The sequence below is a fragment of the Microcebus murinus genome, chromosome 16, assembly GCF_040939455.1.
Source record: "Microcebus murinus isolate Inina chromosome 16, M.murinus_Inina_mat1.0, whole genome shotgun sequence".
NCBI lineage: Eukaryota > Metazoa > Chordata > Mammalia > Primates > Cheirogaleidae > Microcebus > Microcebus murinus.
Window position 1 is genome coordinate 37,273,466 of NC_134119.1, and position 13,847 is coordinate 37,287,312.

Sequence of the window (13,847 nt, forward strand, 5' to 3'; positions counted from 1 at the left end):
ATGCTCAGCAGATATGTCCACTTTGGGTCATGAAAGGTAAAATTGTCCCTCACTTCTCATTTCACTGTCCTCTTCCTTTGTTTCGACAGAGATTCCAAGGTTCCTTCTCCTCCTCCAGGACATAAGTGGAAAGAGGTCCGGCATGATAATAAGGTTACTTGGCTGGTCTCCTGGACAGAGAACATCCAAGGTTCCATTAAATACATCATGCTTAACCCCAGTTCGCGAATAAAGGTAAGGGAATAGCTAAGGGCTACACTGCTTAGTGGGGCTGACGATCTCTGTCTTTTTGTTGAAATGTGAAGATCCTACTATCTACAATCACTTCGACAAAGGAAAAACTCTCCCCACTGAAAGAAGGCAAATACTGTCATGGTTAGCAATATCTGGTGACCTCCCTAAGGTGTCTCTTTTTTATATCACATCATAACCTTATCCACTTATTAATTCACAAATATTTATTGAAATCCCAATATGTGCCACGTACAGTGGATGTGTGGTGCTAGAATTGTATTGGTAAACAAGACAGACACAGGCTCTGCCTTCATATTGCTTACTGTCCAGTTGTCAGAATGTGATGAAGAGTATGGTAAATGTATATTGATCTCTACCGCTTTCTTCCCTTTCCTCACCTTTCTTGGCTCTGAGGAAGGGAATGTAATTGCTCTGAATCCCAAAATAAGTTGTAAAATCCATCGTCTTATGCACTTCTGGCTTCCCAAGGTCGCATCTGGGTAGATTCCACCAGCACCAGATGGAATGATACATGTGAAGAAAGCACATTCATAAGCTATGTTATATACCTGTGTTATTATTTACCATTACTGTTATTAACAGGCAAAAACTGTCTTGCAAGGAATCAGTTCTCATTAGCCAGCTAACTGTATATACTGTGCTTTGGAGAGTCCTACAAACTTTCTCCAACATACTATGGAAATGAGAACAGCAACCTAAAAGAGAGATAAGCTTCATAAAAAAACAAGTCAAGGAATTGGTTCTTTGTAGACTGTGACTGTTTTACATGTAGGAGACTGGGACTTAACAACATTATTGATTTTGGTTTATAGATTGTTGAACCACCTGTTAATATATGAAAGCTACAGTTCAAAAGGCTATATGAATTATCAAGACTAAAATTCACATTTTTAGCTTATAGCCTTGTGTTCTTCTATGTATCACTATTCTAATGAAAAATGCCCATCTATATATTTTCTTCAATTCAAAATATACTTTTCCTAATATAGAGTAATTATGGAATTAGAAAGAGAACCTTCGTGGTGAGCAAAAGTCAAGTCATTTAAAGAACTGTGCTGTAGTCCTCTTTTGAAATAGTACAAACTTGTGTGGCTATAGAGGTGGATAAACTGTGGTTTTAGCCCTCACAGAATTTGTAGGTTGGTGACTACACTGGGTGAGAATTCAGTTGTATTAGAAGAAAGGTAAACTGTTAAAGGCATTATACATAAATAGAGTGGTTATTCTCAGCTATTACAGATCAAGAACAACTTTATGAAGGAAATTAAGTTACAGTTAGGTCTTAAAAGAGGTATTCCAAACACAGAGAACTATGCCATTTTGGACAGAGGGAGGGTAAGCACAGAGGTGTAGGGAATGTGAAAAGGAGTGACAAAAAGAAGTCTCCAATAGTGATAGTTGCACAACATTATAAATGTATTAAATGTTACTAATGATAAATTTATGCCATATGCATTTTACTCAACTTAAAAAGTATCAAGATGATAGATACTGTGTTACTATTAAAAAGCATTTTCACATTAGTTGACATTTGGTTCTCCTAACCATATCAGATATATATTAATATCACCATTTTATGAATGAGTAAATTAGTTGCTGGGAGGCCCCCAAAACTTACCCAAGATTCAATAGCTGGTAACTCTTAGATCTTCTTAAACTTCTTAACTTCTTAGATCTTCATTCTCCTCAGGCTTTCCTGTTACAAACTATGGACAGCCTCATTTAATTGTCATTCTGAAGAGACCAGAACATTAAAGGACTTTGAACATAAGAGTGGCTTGGGCCGGGCGCGGTGGCTCACGCCTGTAATCCTAGCTCTCTGGGAGGCCGAGGCGGGCGGATTGCTCGAGGTCGGGAGTTCGAAACCAGCCTGAGCAAGAGCGAGACCCTGTCTCTACCATAAATAGAAAGAAACTAATTGGCCAACTAATATATATAGAAAAAATTAGCCGGGCATGGTGGCTCATGCCTGTAGTCCCAGCTACTTGGGAGGCTGAGGCAGGAGGATTGCTTGAGCCCAGGAGTTTGAGGTTGCTGTGAGCTAGGCTGACGCCATGGCACTCACTCTAGCCTAGGCAACAAAGCGAGACTCTGTCTCAAAAAAAAAAAAAAAAAAAAAGAGTGGCTTGAACATAGCTTTACTTCAGCAAGATTTATAGGCATTACACATAAATCACACTAATACATATAAACTGTTATAAATGTGGCAGAAAAGTACAGAGTACTGTTTGAGAGTACAACAGGGTGGGTGATCTGGCCTCTGGGGTTCAGCGAAGGCCTTTCTGAGAAGGTAACGTTTAAGATGAGATTTATAGGATGAATAGGATTTTATCCCTGGAAAGGATAGGGAAATGGGTGTTTCAGACAGGAAAAATAAAATAGCCTTTGAAATCCCTGAAGTAAGAAAGAGCTCAGTAGTTTTCAGGGCAAAAAGAAGGCCAGCATAGTTGGAGTACAGTGAACAAGAATCAGGAGGGGAGGCTATAGAGGAAGGCCAGCCATATTTTCAGATCCTTTGAAATTTTTTACATTATCCTAAGTCCAAAAGGAAGCCACTGAGCTGGGTTTTAAACAGGGAAATAATGCCAGATTTGTATTTTAGAAACTTGTTAAGTAATTGGTCGTTCTGACCTCTGTTCTATGGAGCGTGGATTAGATGCAAATAGGAAGTAGACCAATAGGAGGCTGTTTTAGTACTCCAGGCAAGAAATGGTTATGACTTAGACATATGATGGCAATGGGAATGGAAATAGGTAAACAGAGTCCAAATATCTGTACTCTGAGTACTTGTACAGGCAAGGATTAGAGTTGATTGTAATCTCTGAAGGTTGAAATCCTTGTTAGATAGGCCAGGTGGGCACTTTAAGAGCAGAGAGCCAGCCAGTTTTATTCCAGACAATATCTGGATAACTGCTTTTACACAGTAGGCATTTGTGTAGGTTTCTGGATGATGATTATGGTGGCAAACCTAGACGTCACCCAGAGTTAGGCCCTGCCTAGAACCTTATACCCAGGACAGAGTATCTGATTTCAGTCAACTGGAACGGGATCCCAACAACAGGCATTAAAGTCTTGGATAAGTGCTACCATTGTGGGAAGGAGAAATGTGATTTCTTAAGCTTGCTCTTGATCTTCTCTTAGGCTGTCTCCCACTCAGGAGAACAGTGAGATCTTCAGAGGTTGAGGTTTGACAGCACCTTGAACAGTTCTTAATTTTGCATTGCTCCAGGAGAAGCATTCTCTTTTTAGATACCAAAAAATAAAAATAAAAAAAGAAACATACAAGCATTGGGGGTTTTATTTTTAGTGAAATATTTCAGTTATACAATAGATAATAATGTAATGAGCTCACCATCTGGCTTGTCAACTCTTAACATTATGTCCTATGTGTTCAATTACTTTATTCCATAAAATAATTCTGATAAACATAACTGGAGCCACCTGTATACCATTACCTCTTTCCCTGCAGATTACTATGACAGACTCTATGTTTTTATTTGTGTGTGTTTTATTTTTTAAGAGGTAGGGTCTTGCTCTTTTGCCCAGGCTAGATTGCAGTGTCACAATCGTTGCTCACTGCAACCTTGAATTCTTGGGCTCAGATGATGCTCCTGCCTCAGCCTCTTGAGTAGCTGGGACTACAGGTGTGTACCACCATGCCCAGCTAATTCTTTCTTTTCTTTTTTCTTTTTTTGGTGGAGACAGGGTCTCACTATGTTGACTAGGCTGGTCTTAAACTCCTGACCTCAAGTGATCCTCCTACTTCAGCTTCCCAAAGTGTTGGGATTATAGGCATGAACTACCGCTCCAGGCCTACTTTTTGCATTTTTATAGTATATTTATGTGTGCATAAACATGTAATATTGTTTTGCAAGTTTTATTAATAGTTCTAAATTAGGTATGTTGTTAAAACATACCTAATGCTGCAGTTTGTTTATTTCACTCCAGCTTTGGTAATTTTAGTATCTTGACATAACTTTTAATTTATCCATTTTATTTGCTACATGGTATTCTATTATAAAAACTGGTCTGTTCTCTTCTTAGGCAGTTGCCATTGTTATACACTTTTTTGCTATTATAAACTGGTGGAATAAACACATTTTTCTTATGCATGTGGATGAAAATTCTTTTATTAGATATTTCCAAATTATTCTCTGAAGTACTTCAATTTATATCTCCACCATTCCTTCCCACCACCGATGTGTACAAGTTCTTTTTCTTGTTAGAACAAGTGTTAGTTAATACTTGCTAATATTTCTGAAGTTTTGCTTTGTGTATGGTATGAGATTGAGATCTAATACATTTCCAAATAACCTGTTGTCCCAGAACTATTTAGTTGTATTACCTCCTTTGTCATATAACACATTTCTACATATATGTCAGACTGTTTCTGGGCTCTCTGTCCTGTTTAATTTGTGTGTCTATTTCTACATCAATAGCATACTTTCTTTACTGTAGCTTTATAGAGTCTACTGAGTAGGAAATATTTTTTTCATCGTATTCTTAATTGTCTTGGTTATTCTTGGCCTTCTGCTGTTTCATATTAATTTTGAAGTAAGCCTGTCAAGTTCTGATGAAAACTGTTGAGATTTTTATTGGAATTGCATTAAATTTATAGATTAATAGAGGAACGATACTGACAATATGTTTTTGTGTTTCCAGTCTATGAACATGTTATACTTCTCTATTAACTCATGCCTTTTGAAGATATCCTCCAATGTGGCTTTGTAATTTTCTTATAGAGATTTCACACATTTTTTAAAACTTGAATTTTTATAGACCTTACAGTTTTTATTGATAATGTGAATGAGATTTTTTTCTATTACATTTCTGTTGGTTACTACTAGATTGGTAATGCTTTTGATTTTTGGAGGTTGATCTTATTTATGTAGCAATAGATAACGATGGGTACTAAGTTAAGAGTTGCTGAACTCTTATTAGTTTTAAAATCCATAAAACCCTAACATTTTCCCTAGTCAGTAGTGACCACAGTCAGATATTTAATTTCTGTACTCTGCATTTCTTATATCTCATACTTTCTGGGTTTTCTTGAATGAAGATGCAGCAGTGGCAAACACCTACCCTTGTTTACCTGAAAAATGTCTTTATTTTCATCTTAACTTATAACCTGTCTTTTCTTTAATACAGAATGTATCTTTACCATAGATAGGCTGTGGTTTTACTATGCTGTATCTAGGTATAGGTACTTGAACTTACAATCTGAGGACTAATGTATATTTATTCTTGAAAATTGTCAGCCATTATTTCTAATGTGGCTTTTACACCATTCCATTTCTCTCTCTCTTTTTTTTTTTTTTTTTTTTTGAGACAGAGTCTCACTCTGTTGCCTGGGCTAGAGTGCTATGGCATCAGCCTGGCTCACAGCAACCTCAACCATTTCTTTTTTAGAGTCCTATTAGATGAATATTGGAGCCTCTCAATCTACACACAATCATTTTAAACTGTTTTCGTATTCTTTATTGTATTTAGTCTAAAGTTTATTCCATCTATAATTTACTACCTTTTATTTTCAGAATTTCATTTCATATCTGATTTTATTTCATCTGTTCTTACTATAATATCATTTTTAGATTTTACATCTTTTTCTCTTTATGCATACTAAACATACTTATTTGAAAGTCCTTTTAAGATTGTTATATAAAATGTTACCTGAAATGAATTCACGTGCTAATTGTTTTACTTGCAGTTTTCTGAGTGTCTTTTGAAATTTCTGTTCATAAGCCCTTTTAACTGGCAAGTGCGTTTTGTCTGTGTATTGTTCCCTTTTCTTTTCCTCCTCTTGCCTCTCCACTTGTCCGCTCATTCCTTCCCACCACTTGTCCGCTCATTCCTTCCCGTCTTAGAGGAAATCTCCTAGGTCAGCTCAGCCCAAGCTAATACAGGTCCCCCCTTGCATGGAACACTTTTGTTACTATATGTTTGGAGCAAAAGGATGATTAAAGTATGATTTCACTGACTTATCATGACCCAGCAGTTTTTTGTGGTAGAGTGGTAAATGGTGGTTGTACTTCATGAAGGACTTTAGGCCTAAGATATGGAAGGCTACCTACCATCATGGTACTTTTGTTCAATACATTTCTGCTCAGCCTCCGAAGATGTCTCCCATTCTAAGACACTTTGCCTATTCTTGTATCTATATTTTACTCATTCACATTCCCCATGTAATATTATTGTACCATTCTATCCCATCTCTGTTCTATCAAGACATTTAGTACAAGCATGATGTGAATTACAGATTTTTGACAATTTGAAAAGTTGGAGCATTCAAGGGTAAAAGAACACAAAAGTGTAGCAGCTGCAGTGTTTCCCCTTGATATAACCTGTCCTTACCCCCTGTCTGGAAACTTGGATTGGGCTACCTGCAATAGGTTACACTATTTTCAGCCTCAAAGGTCATTGAAAAGATCGGGATTTTAGGGAGCCTCAATAACACATGCTCCAGGTACTAAAAATGTTTTCCTGAACTCATTCACATTTTCTACATTCATCCTGGTTTGTTCTGCTTTTCCTCCCAGAATTTCCATTTTACAGACATCTTCTTGCAAGTATTTTCATTCCCTTTCTCTCCTACCCTGTGCCTAGTGCCTATAAAATCTGAAATAGCATTGGAATGACAGCCAGCCTCTGGAACCTGTAATTTCAACTAAGGAAGCACTCTGATCCCAGATAACACAGAAGTTTTTGATCCCAGATAATCTAGGAGTTTACAGAAGGACTGCTTGTAGGTACTCACTGTTAAATACAACCTACTGCCAAGTTTGCAAGTATTATCTGCTCTCATAACCTGGGAAAGCAGACCTTAGTAAAAATAAGGCTATTCAGACTAGTTTACAAGTAGAGTTCATCATCATGATTTTTCTTTAAAATGAAGAACAGTACTTCAGGATCAATGTTAACATCACATTGCATTTACTCTTACTAAAATATTCTCAGTGCCAAATGCACACTTCTGCCTTGTTTTCTCTTTAGAACGTGTAATTCTATGGGGTTTCAAAAATGTATGTGCCTACAGCCTTTTAAATGTAACCACCTAGTGATTAAAGGGCTAGATGTGCAGGAAAACATTTTTACAAAACTCATAGTCTTGGAAAGCTCTGATTTTGCAGAGTTTTACTAGAAAGAGAAAATAAGTTACAGGCTTATTTTTTTTAACAATAAAAGATATAATTCATAAAATGGACTTCATTAAAATTATAAACTTCTACAAAACACTGTTAAAATACAAGGTACAGACTTGGGTAAAATATTTGCACCATGTTTATCTGAAAAGGACTTACATCCAGAATATACAAATAATTCCTATAGCTCCATAGTAAAAAGACAAACATCTCCATAAAAGAGAACAGAAGATTTGAACATATACTTTACAGAAGATATAGGAATAGTCAATAAATAATAAGTACATGAAAGTGTGTTCAACATCACTTAATTTCAGTGGAATGAAGATTTAAACCACAATAAGATACTAAGTCCAGTTCTAGGTATTTTACCTCAAGTGAAATGAAAATATATATCCACAAAAAAACTTGTAGAAGAGTGTTCATAACAGCACTATATTCATAAGAGTCCCAATCTAGAAACATCCCAGGACAATAAGGTATAGTCCTAGAACATACCGTATTTATTGGAAGTTAAAAGGAGTGAACTACTGATATATTGAACGGCATGGATGAATCTTAAAAACATGTTGAAAAGTCAAACACAAAAGTCTATACCGTATGATTCTATTTTTTTTTTTTTTTTTTTTTTTTTAATTATTTTTTTTTATTTTGGCATATTATGGGGGTACAGATTTTAAGGTTTCAATAAATGCCCATTTCCCCCCCTCCCCCCAAAAGTCTGAGTCTCCATCATGACCATCCCCCAGATGGTGCACATCTCACTCACTATGTATGTATATACCCGCCCCCCTCCCCCCTCCCACCTGCCCAATACCCTATTACTGTAGCACCTATGTGTCCACTTAGGTGCTACTCAGTTAATACCAGTTTGCTGGAGAATATATCTGGTGCTTGTTTTTCCATTCTTGGGATACTTCACTTAGTAGTATGGGTTCCAGCTCTAACCAGGAAAATATAAGGTGTGCTATATCACCATTGTTTCTTAGAGCTGAATAGTACTCCATGGTGTACATATACCACATTTTATTAATCCATTCTTTGATTGATGGGCACTTGGGCTGTTTCCACAGCCTTGCAATTATGAATTGTGCTGCTATAAACATTCGAGTGCAGGTGTCTTTTTTGTAGAGTGTCACTGGATCATTTGGGTAGATGCCCAGCAATGGAATTGCTGGATCAAATGGTAGATTCACTTGTATCGCTTTAAGGTATCTCCATATTGCTTTCCACAGAGCGTATGATTCTATTTATATAATATTCTAGACTAGGCAAAACTAATATATGATGACAGAAATCAGATTAAAGATCAGTGGTGGTTTGGTGGGAGGTTGACTGGAAAGGGGCAGGTGGGAATATTCTGGAATGGTAGAAATATTCTCTATCTTCATAGGGGTGTAGATTTCCCTGGGTTATGAATTGTCATAACTGATCAAACTGTAAACTAATCTGTATATCTATGTAACATATAAAGACTTTAAAAAATTTATTCAGGCCGGGTGCGGTGGCTCACACATGTAATCCTAGCACTCTGGGAGGCCAAGGCGGGCGGATCACTCAAGGTCAGGAGTTCAAAACCAGCCTGAGCAAGAGCAAGACCCTATCTCTACTAAAAATAGAGAGAAATTAATTGGCCAACTAAAAATATATATAAAAATTAGCCGGGCATGGTGGCGTGTGCCTGTAGTCCCAGCTACTCGAGAGGCTAAGGTAGTAGGATTGCTTGAACTCAGGAGTTTGAGGTTGATGTGAGCTAAGCTGACGCCACAGCACTCTAGCCTGGGCAGCAAAGTGAGACTCTGTCTCAAAAAAAAAAAAAAATTCAAAATGAAAGGTGACTAATTGAGGTTTTAAAAAGAGAAAAAAAACTGTTGGAAGAAAATTTGTAGTCGACTAATGATATTTGATAGAGGACTTGTATCCAGATAGTATGTTTAAAAATGGGCATGCATAGAAAGTGTGTCGGGTTTTATCTTTAATCATGGCATACATACATAGAGCCAGTTTGTTGTGTCTTTTATGTAAATGACGAATGTTTGGGGTTCAGAGTACTATTCACCCTTTGGTGCTCTACACAATGGCAAACTCACATAGGGATCACCAGCCTAGGGAAAAGTAAAGAGCCATGTATGGATATTGGCAAATGTGGTCTTCCCCAACACAAGTCTCTCAGAAAGTATTAGAGAATTGGGTCTAGTTTGCCTCCTTTCCTCCCACTTTGCAATTTTGAATCTAGGTCCTGATCCCACTTAACCACTCTGCAGAATGGATAAGCAGCTATATTAAAAAGAAAAAATGTTGTGGGCCCGCTAGTTTTAAAAAGACACCCAGCTGGGCACAGTGGCTAACACCCAGAATCCCACCACTTTGGGAGGCCAAGGCTGGTGGATCACTTGAAGCCAGGAATTCAAGATCAGCCTGGACAATATAGTGAGACTTTGAGATAGGCTGGTTGGCCTGTGTGCATTAGAGTGAGGGGAAAGAAGCCATTCTTAAGCTGGATACTGTACTCTTGAAGATGAATCTTTCATGTCCAGTTTTTTCTATGTATGTGTGAGAACGATTGTCATGGAGATTTAATGCTGACTTGTGCATGAGAACAGTGTGTATCACACCTTTTCTTATTCACCCTCTTAAAATGTCAAAATGTACTGAGAAACATCAGTGAGAAATTTTCAGCTCCCCAGAAACTAAGGCTTAGGTATTTCTTTCTGCGTCACCAACTACTAAGTCACCCACCCACAATAGTGAGTCGTTACTGAACCTCTTGCTTTGTAGTCAAACAAGTACATCCAACTAGTATACACATGATTGTGGGAGAGTGCTGATGAGAGTGCTTAGCATACCCGTATAAGCTTTAATTTCTGAGCATTTTTTAGGATGTAGAAGTGAAAGACATTTCTTGCTGCATGTACCCCACGCCTCTGCACACTCAGAAGGCTGGTTACCTTGACCACAGTTCTTCTGCCTCAAGGACCACATTTTCATGTCATAGGCAGGAACTAGGCATATCTGGGTAGAAATCACTACCCCAACTTTTGTTGTGAGTGGGGTAATCAAAAGCAAAGACTATTGGATTTTTAAATTCCTTTGTATTCATGTCATGTAGTCTGTTTTGTGTTTTTTTTTTTTTTTTTTAAGAGAGATGGGGGGGTCTTGCTCTGTCTCTCAGGCTAGAGTACTGTGGCAGTGATCATAGCTCACTGCGGCCTCAAACTCCTGAGCTCAAGTGATCCTCTCACTTCAGCTTCCTGAATAGCTGTGACTATAAGTATGTACCACCATTCCTGGCTAATTTTTTTTTTTATTACTTTTTGTAGAGGCAGGGTCTCACAATGTTATTCATCTTGGTCGCGAACTCCTGGCCTCAAGTGGTCCTCCCTAAGTGTGGGGATTACAGGCGTGAGGCACCATACCTGGCCCCCAAAGTTCTAATTTTTCCTAAAAATAAAAAATCTTTCCAGAAACATTGTTTGTCTCAGTCAACTCAAGGAGCACTTTTAAATGCAGAACCTGGAAATCATTGTGTTTCTCAGTAATTACATGATGTATTGATTGGTTCTGCCTCTTTGACAGCTTCACTAAACTGTGAGTGGTTGTCTTAAGTTTAATGGAATTCAGTCTTAGCAGAAAACTGCTATTGGGCCACAGATCTGGCAGCAAGACTGTGGTGCTGAAGTGGGAATGGAGGTGTTTATACCCTTTATGTTGACAGAATTCAGTTTTTGGCACGTGCCATGTGGGCCTCCCCAAGAACATAAACAAAATAAAAGCTAGAAGCTTTTGTCCGGGTGCAGTGGCTCATGCCTGTAATCCTAGCACTCTGGGAGGCTGAGGCGGGCAGATTGCTTGAGGTCAGGAGTTCGAAACCTGCCTGAGCAAGAGCGAGACTCCGTCTCTACTATAAATAGAAAGAAATTAAATGCCTGACTAATATATATAGAAAAAATTATCTGGGCATGGTGGCATATGCCTGTAGTCCCAGCTACTTGGGAGGCTGAGGCAGCAGGATTGCTTGAGCCTAGGAGTTTGAGGTTGCTGTGAGCTAGGCTGACGTCACGGCACTCACCCTAGCCTGGGCAACAAAGTGAGACTCTGTCTCAAAAAAAAAAAAAAAAAGCTAGAAGCTTTCTTAGTGGGTAGACAAGGAGCCAGTTGTGCTTGACAGTGAGATGGGACAGCATGTGTTCTCATCAGCTTAAATGCCTCAGACATTCTCATCAGTACTATTCTTTTTCAGTTTCGTTTAAGTTCAGGCACCTGCTCTTTGGTTCAGAGCTCTGAACTTTGATATACAAAGTTTGTCTTTACCATCCCTAAGCTATCCACCTTTGGGGTTGGATCTTTGCAGGGTGAGAAAGACTGGCAGAAATATGAGATTGCTCGGCGGCTAAAGAAATGTGTGGACAAGATCCGGAACCAATATCGAGAAGACTGGAAGTCCAAAGAGATGAAAGTCCGGCAGAGAGCTGTAGCCCTGTACTTCATTGACAAGGTGAGAGCATCTTCTCGTTAGCATGTGTGTAGTGTTCAGCTTAACAAAGGCCCTGTGCCAAGTACTAGAGAGACAGTGACACCCTGACACCCACCATCTTGCCACAGATCTGATCCACTCAGTAAGGCAGAAGTGGACAGAGGCATGCACAGTGTGTCTGCTGCTGTATGAATACATCCTGCCTAATAGGAGGATTTGTGTGAATCTGAATGTGTCAGGGATACTGTGACATTTTCAAACTCTTTGACCATGACCCACAATAAATTTTTTATATCATAACTCAACATGCATATAAATGTGTTTGTGTGTAACTGAATCAAAAGTTGCATAAAATGTTGCTTAGCTATACGAACAGTGGATTCTTTTTTTTTTTTTTTTAACACTCTATTTCATTCTTTTAGAAAAAGATGGTTATAACACATAAAATTGGTTAAGGAAACCATGCTTATATCACAACCACAATTTTAAAGACAGTGCTCTAGAGGAGCTCAATTCTTTGTGCTCATGAGAAGAATAAGATTTCATGTTTTTTCCCCCAATCGTGTACTGCTTGTATTTGGCATAAGTTCTGAATTGTCTCAAAATTCAAACACTAGCTTTTTGAGTCTGATTGCCCAGAATAGCATCACTCCCTCATTTGCTGCCTTGTTCTTAAAAATTGTTTTTCTTCCTCTTCTCCATCCCCATTTCAGAGGACAAAGTAGAGAAAAGAGAAGTTTGAATCTTTATTATAGCCCCATAGCTTTCATAGGGGGAAGAGGTAACAGTGCAGAACACAGAGTTCCCAGGCCATGCAGACTGTCCCCAAAGAGAATTGAGAGGCTTCTATTTGTGGTTTCCTAAAGATCCTAGGAGGGTCACATCTTTTCATTCATGCTCACCTATTTTCTCTTTCTCTCTCTGGGTAGCTTGCTTTGAGAGCAGGCAATGAGAAGGAGGAAGGAGAAACTGCGGACACCGTGGGTTGCTGCTCACTCCGTGTGGAACACATCAATCTGCACCCAGAGCTGGATGGTCAGGAATATGTGGTAGAGTTTGACTTCCCTGGGAAGGACTCAATCAGATACTATAACAAGGTCCCTGTTGAAAAACGAGTAAGTTAATGTGGCCTGTACTCCCTGGGTTGTTTTTCTTTCATTCAACAAACATTTACTGAGTCCTTTTCATGTGCTCTACACTTTGCTGGGCACTAGCAAAAGTGACTTGAGCTAGGTGTGGTGGCGCAAACCTGTAGTTCAGCTACTTGGGAGGCTGAGGTGGGAGGATCACTTGAGGCCAAAACTTTGAGTGCCACAGTAGTATCTGAATAGCCACTGCACTCCAGCCTGGGAAACATGGCGAGACCCTGTCTCTAAAAAATAAATAAAAATAAATGGCTTGAAAGAGAGGGGAGAGGTATTGTTGTACTATATACCTCCTTTTAGTCCTTGTCCCCCACTCTGTGCTATCTTCCTGGGAATGAAGGGCCATCTCCCTAGCAGTAGTCAACAGAGCATGTTGTAGAGAGTTGGCCCTCACAGCAAACATAATGTTTGACCCTACCGCTTTGTTTTAATCTTTTAACCACATCTCAGTATCTGCTGGTCACATTGCACGTTGATCACTTTGCATCTTAGCTCAGCCTCTCCCTAACTCCTGACTGAGTGAAAGGTTAACCCTTTAGTCCCATATTGCTGAGCCCATCATTGAAGAGGATACATAATCTCAGCCTAATGGTTCCCAAATTATTGGGCTTGAACCATAGACCTGCAGAGCTTGGAAGCCCAGTAATCCAGCCCATCAGCATTCTGATCTGTATTCAGTCATTAGGCTTTGCTGACTATGTAAATGCTCCAGGTTAAAGGAGACCAAAGAGGACCTGACAATTAAATGTAATATCTGATCTTAGATTAGATTTTGTACTGGCATCATTAGTTCAACTGACAAAATTAGATTATGGACAGTAAATTAGATAACAA

The 13,847-nt window shown here is 38.7% G+C and overlaps 1 protein-coding gene across 1 annotated transcript in view; it reads left to right on the forward strand.

Annotated features, from left to right (window-relative positions):
- TOP1 (DNA topoisomerase I) overlaps nucleotides 1–13,847 on the forward strand; it is a 90,013-nt gene that overhangs the window by 67,295 nt on the left and 8,871 nt on the right. Inside the window, exons 13-15 of the mRNA XM_012754691.3 lie at nucleotides 90–234; nucleotides 11,746–11,889; nucleotides 12,798–12,983. Of these exons, the coding sequence (XP_012610145.1) occupies nucleotides 90–234; nucleotides 11,746–11,889; nucleotides 12,798–12,983 (475 nt within the window). The remainder of the gene's footprint in view (nucleotides 1–89; nucleotides 235–11,745; nucleotides 11,890–12,797; nucleotides 12,984–13,847) is intronic.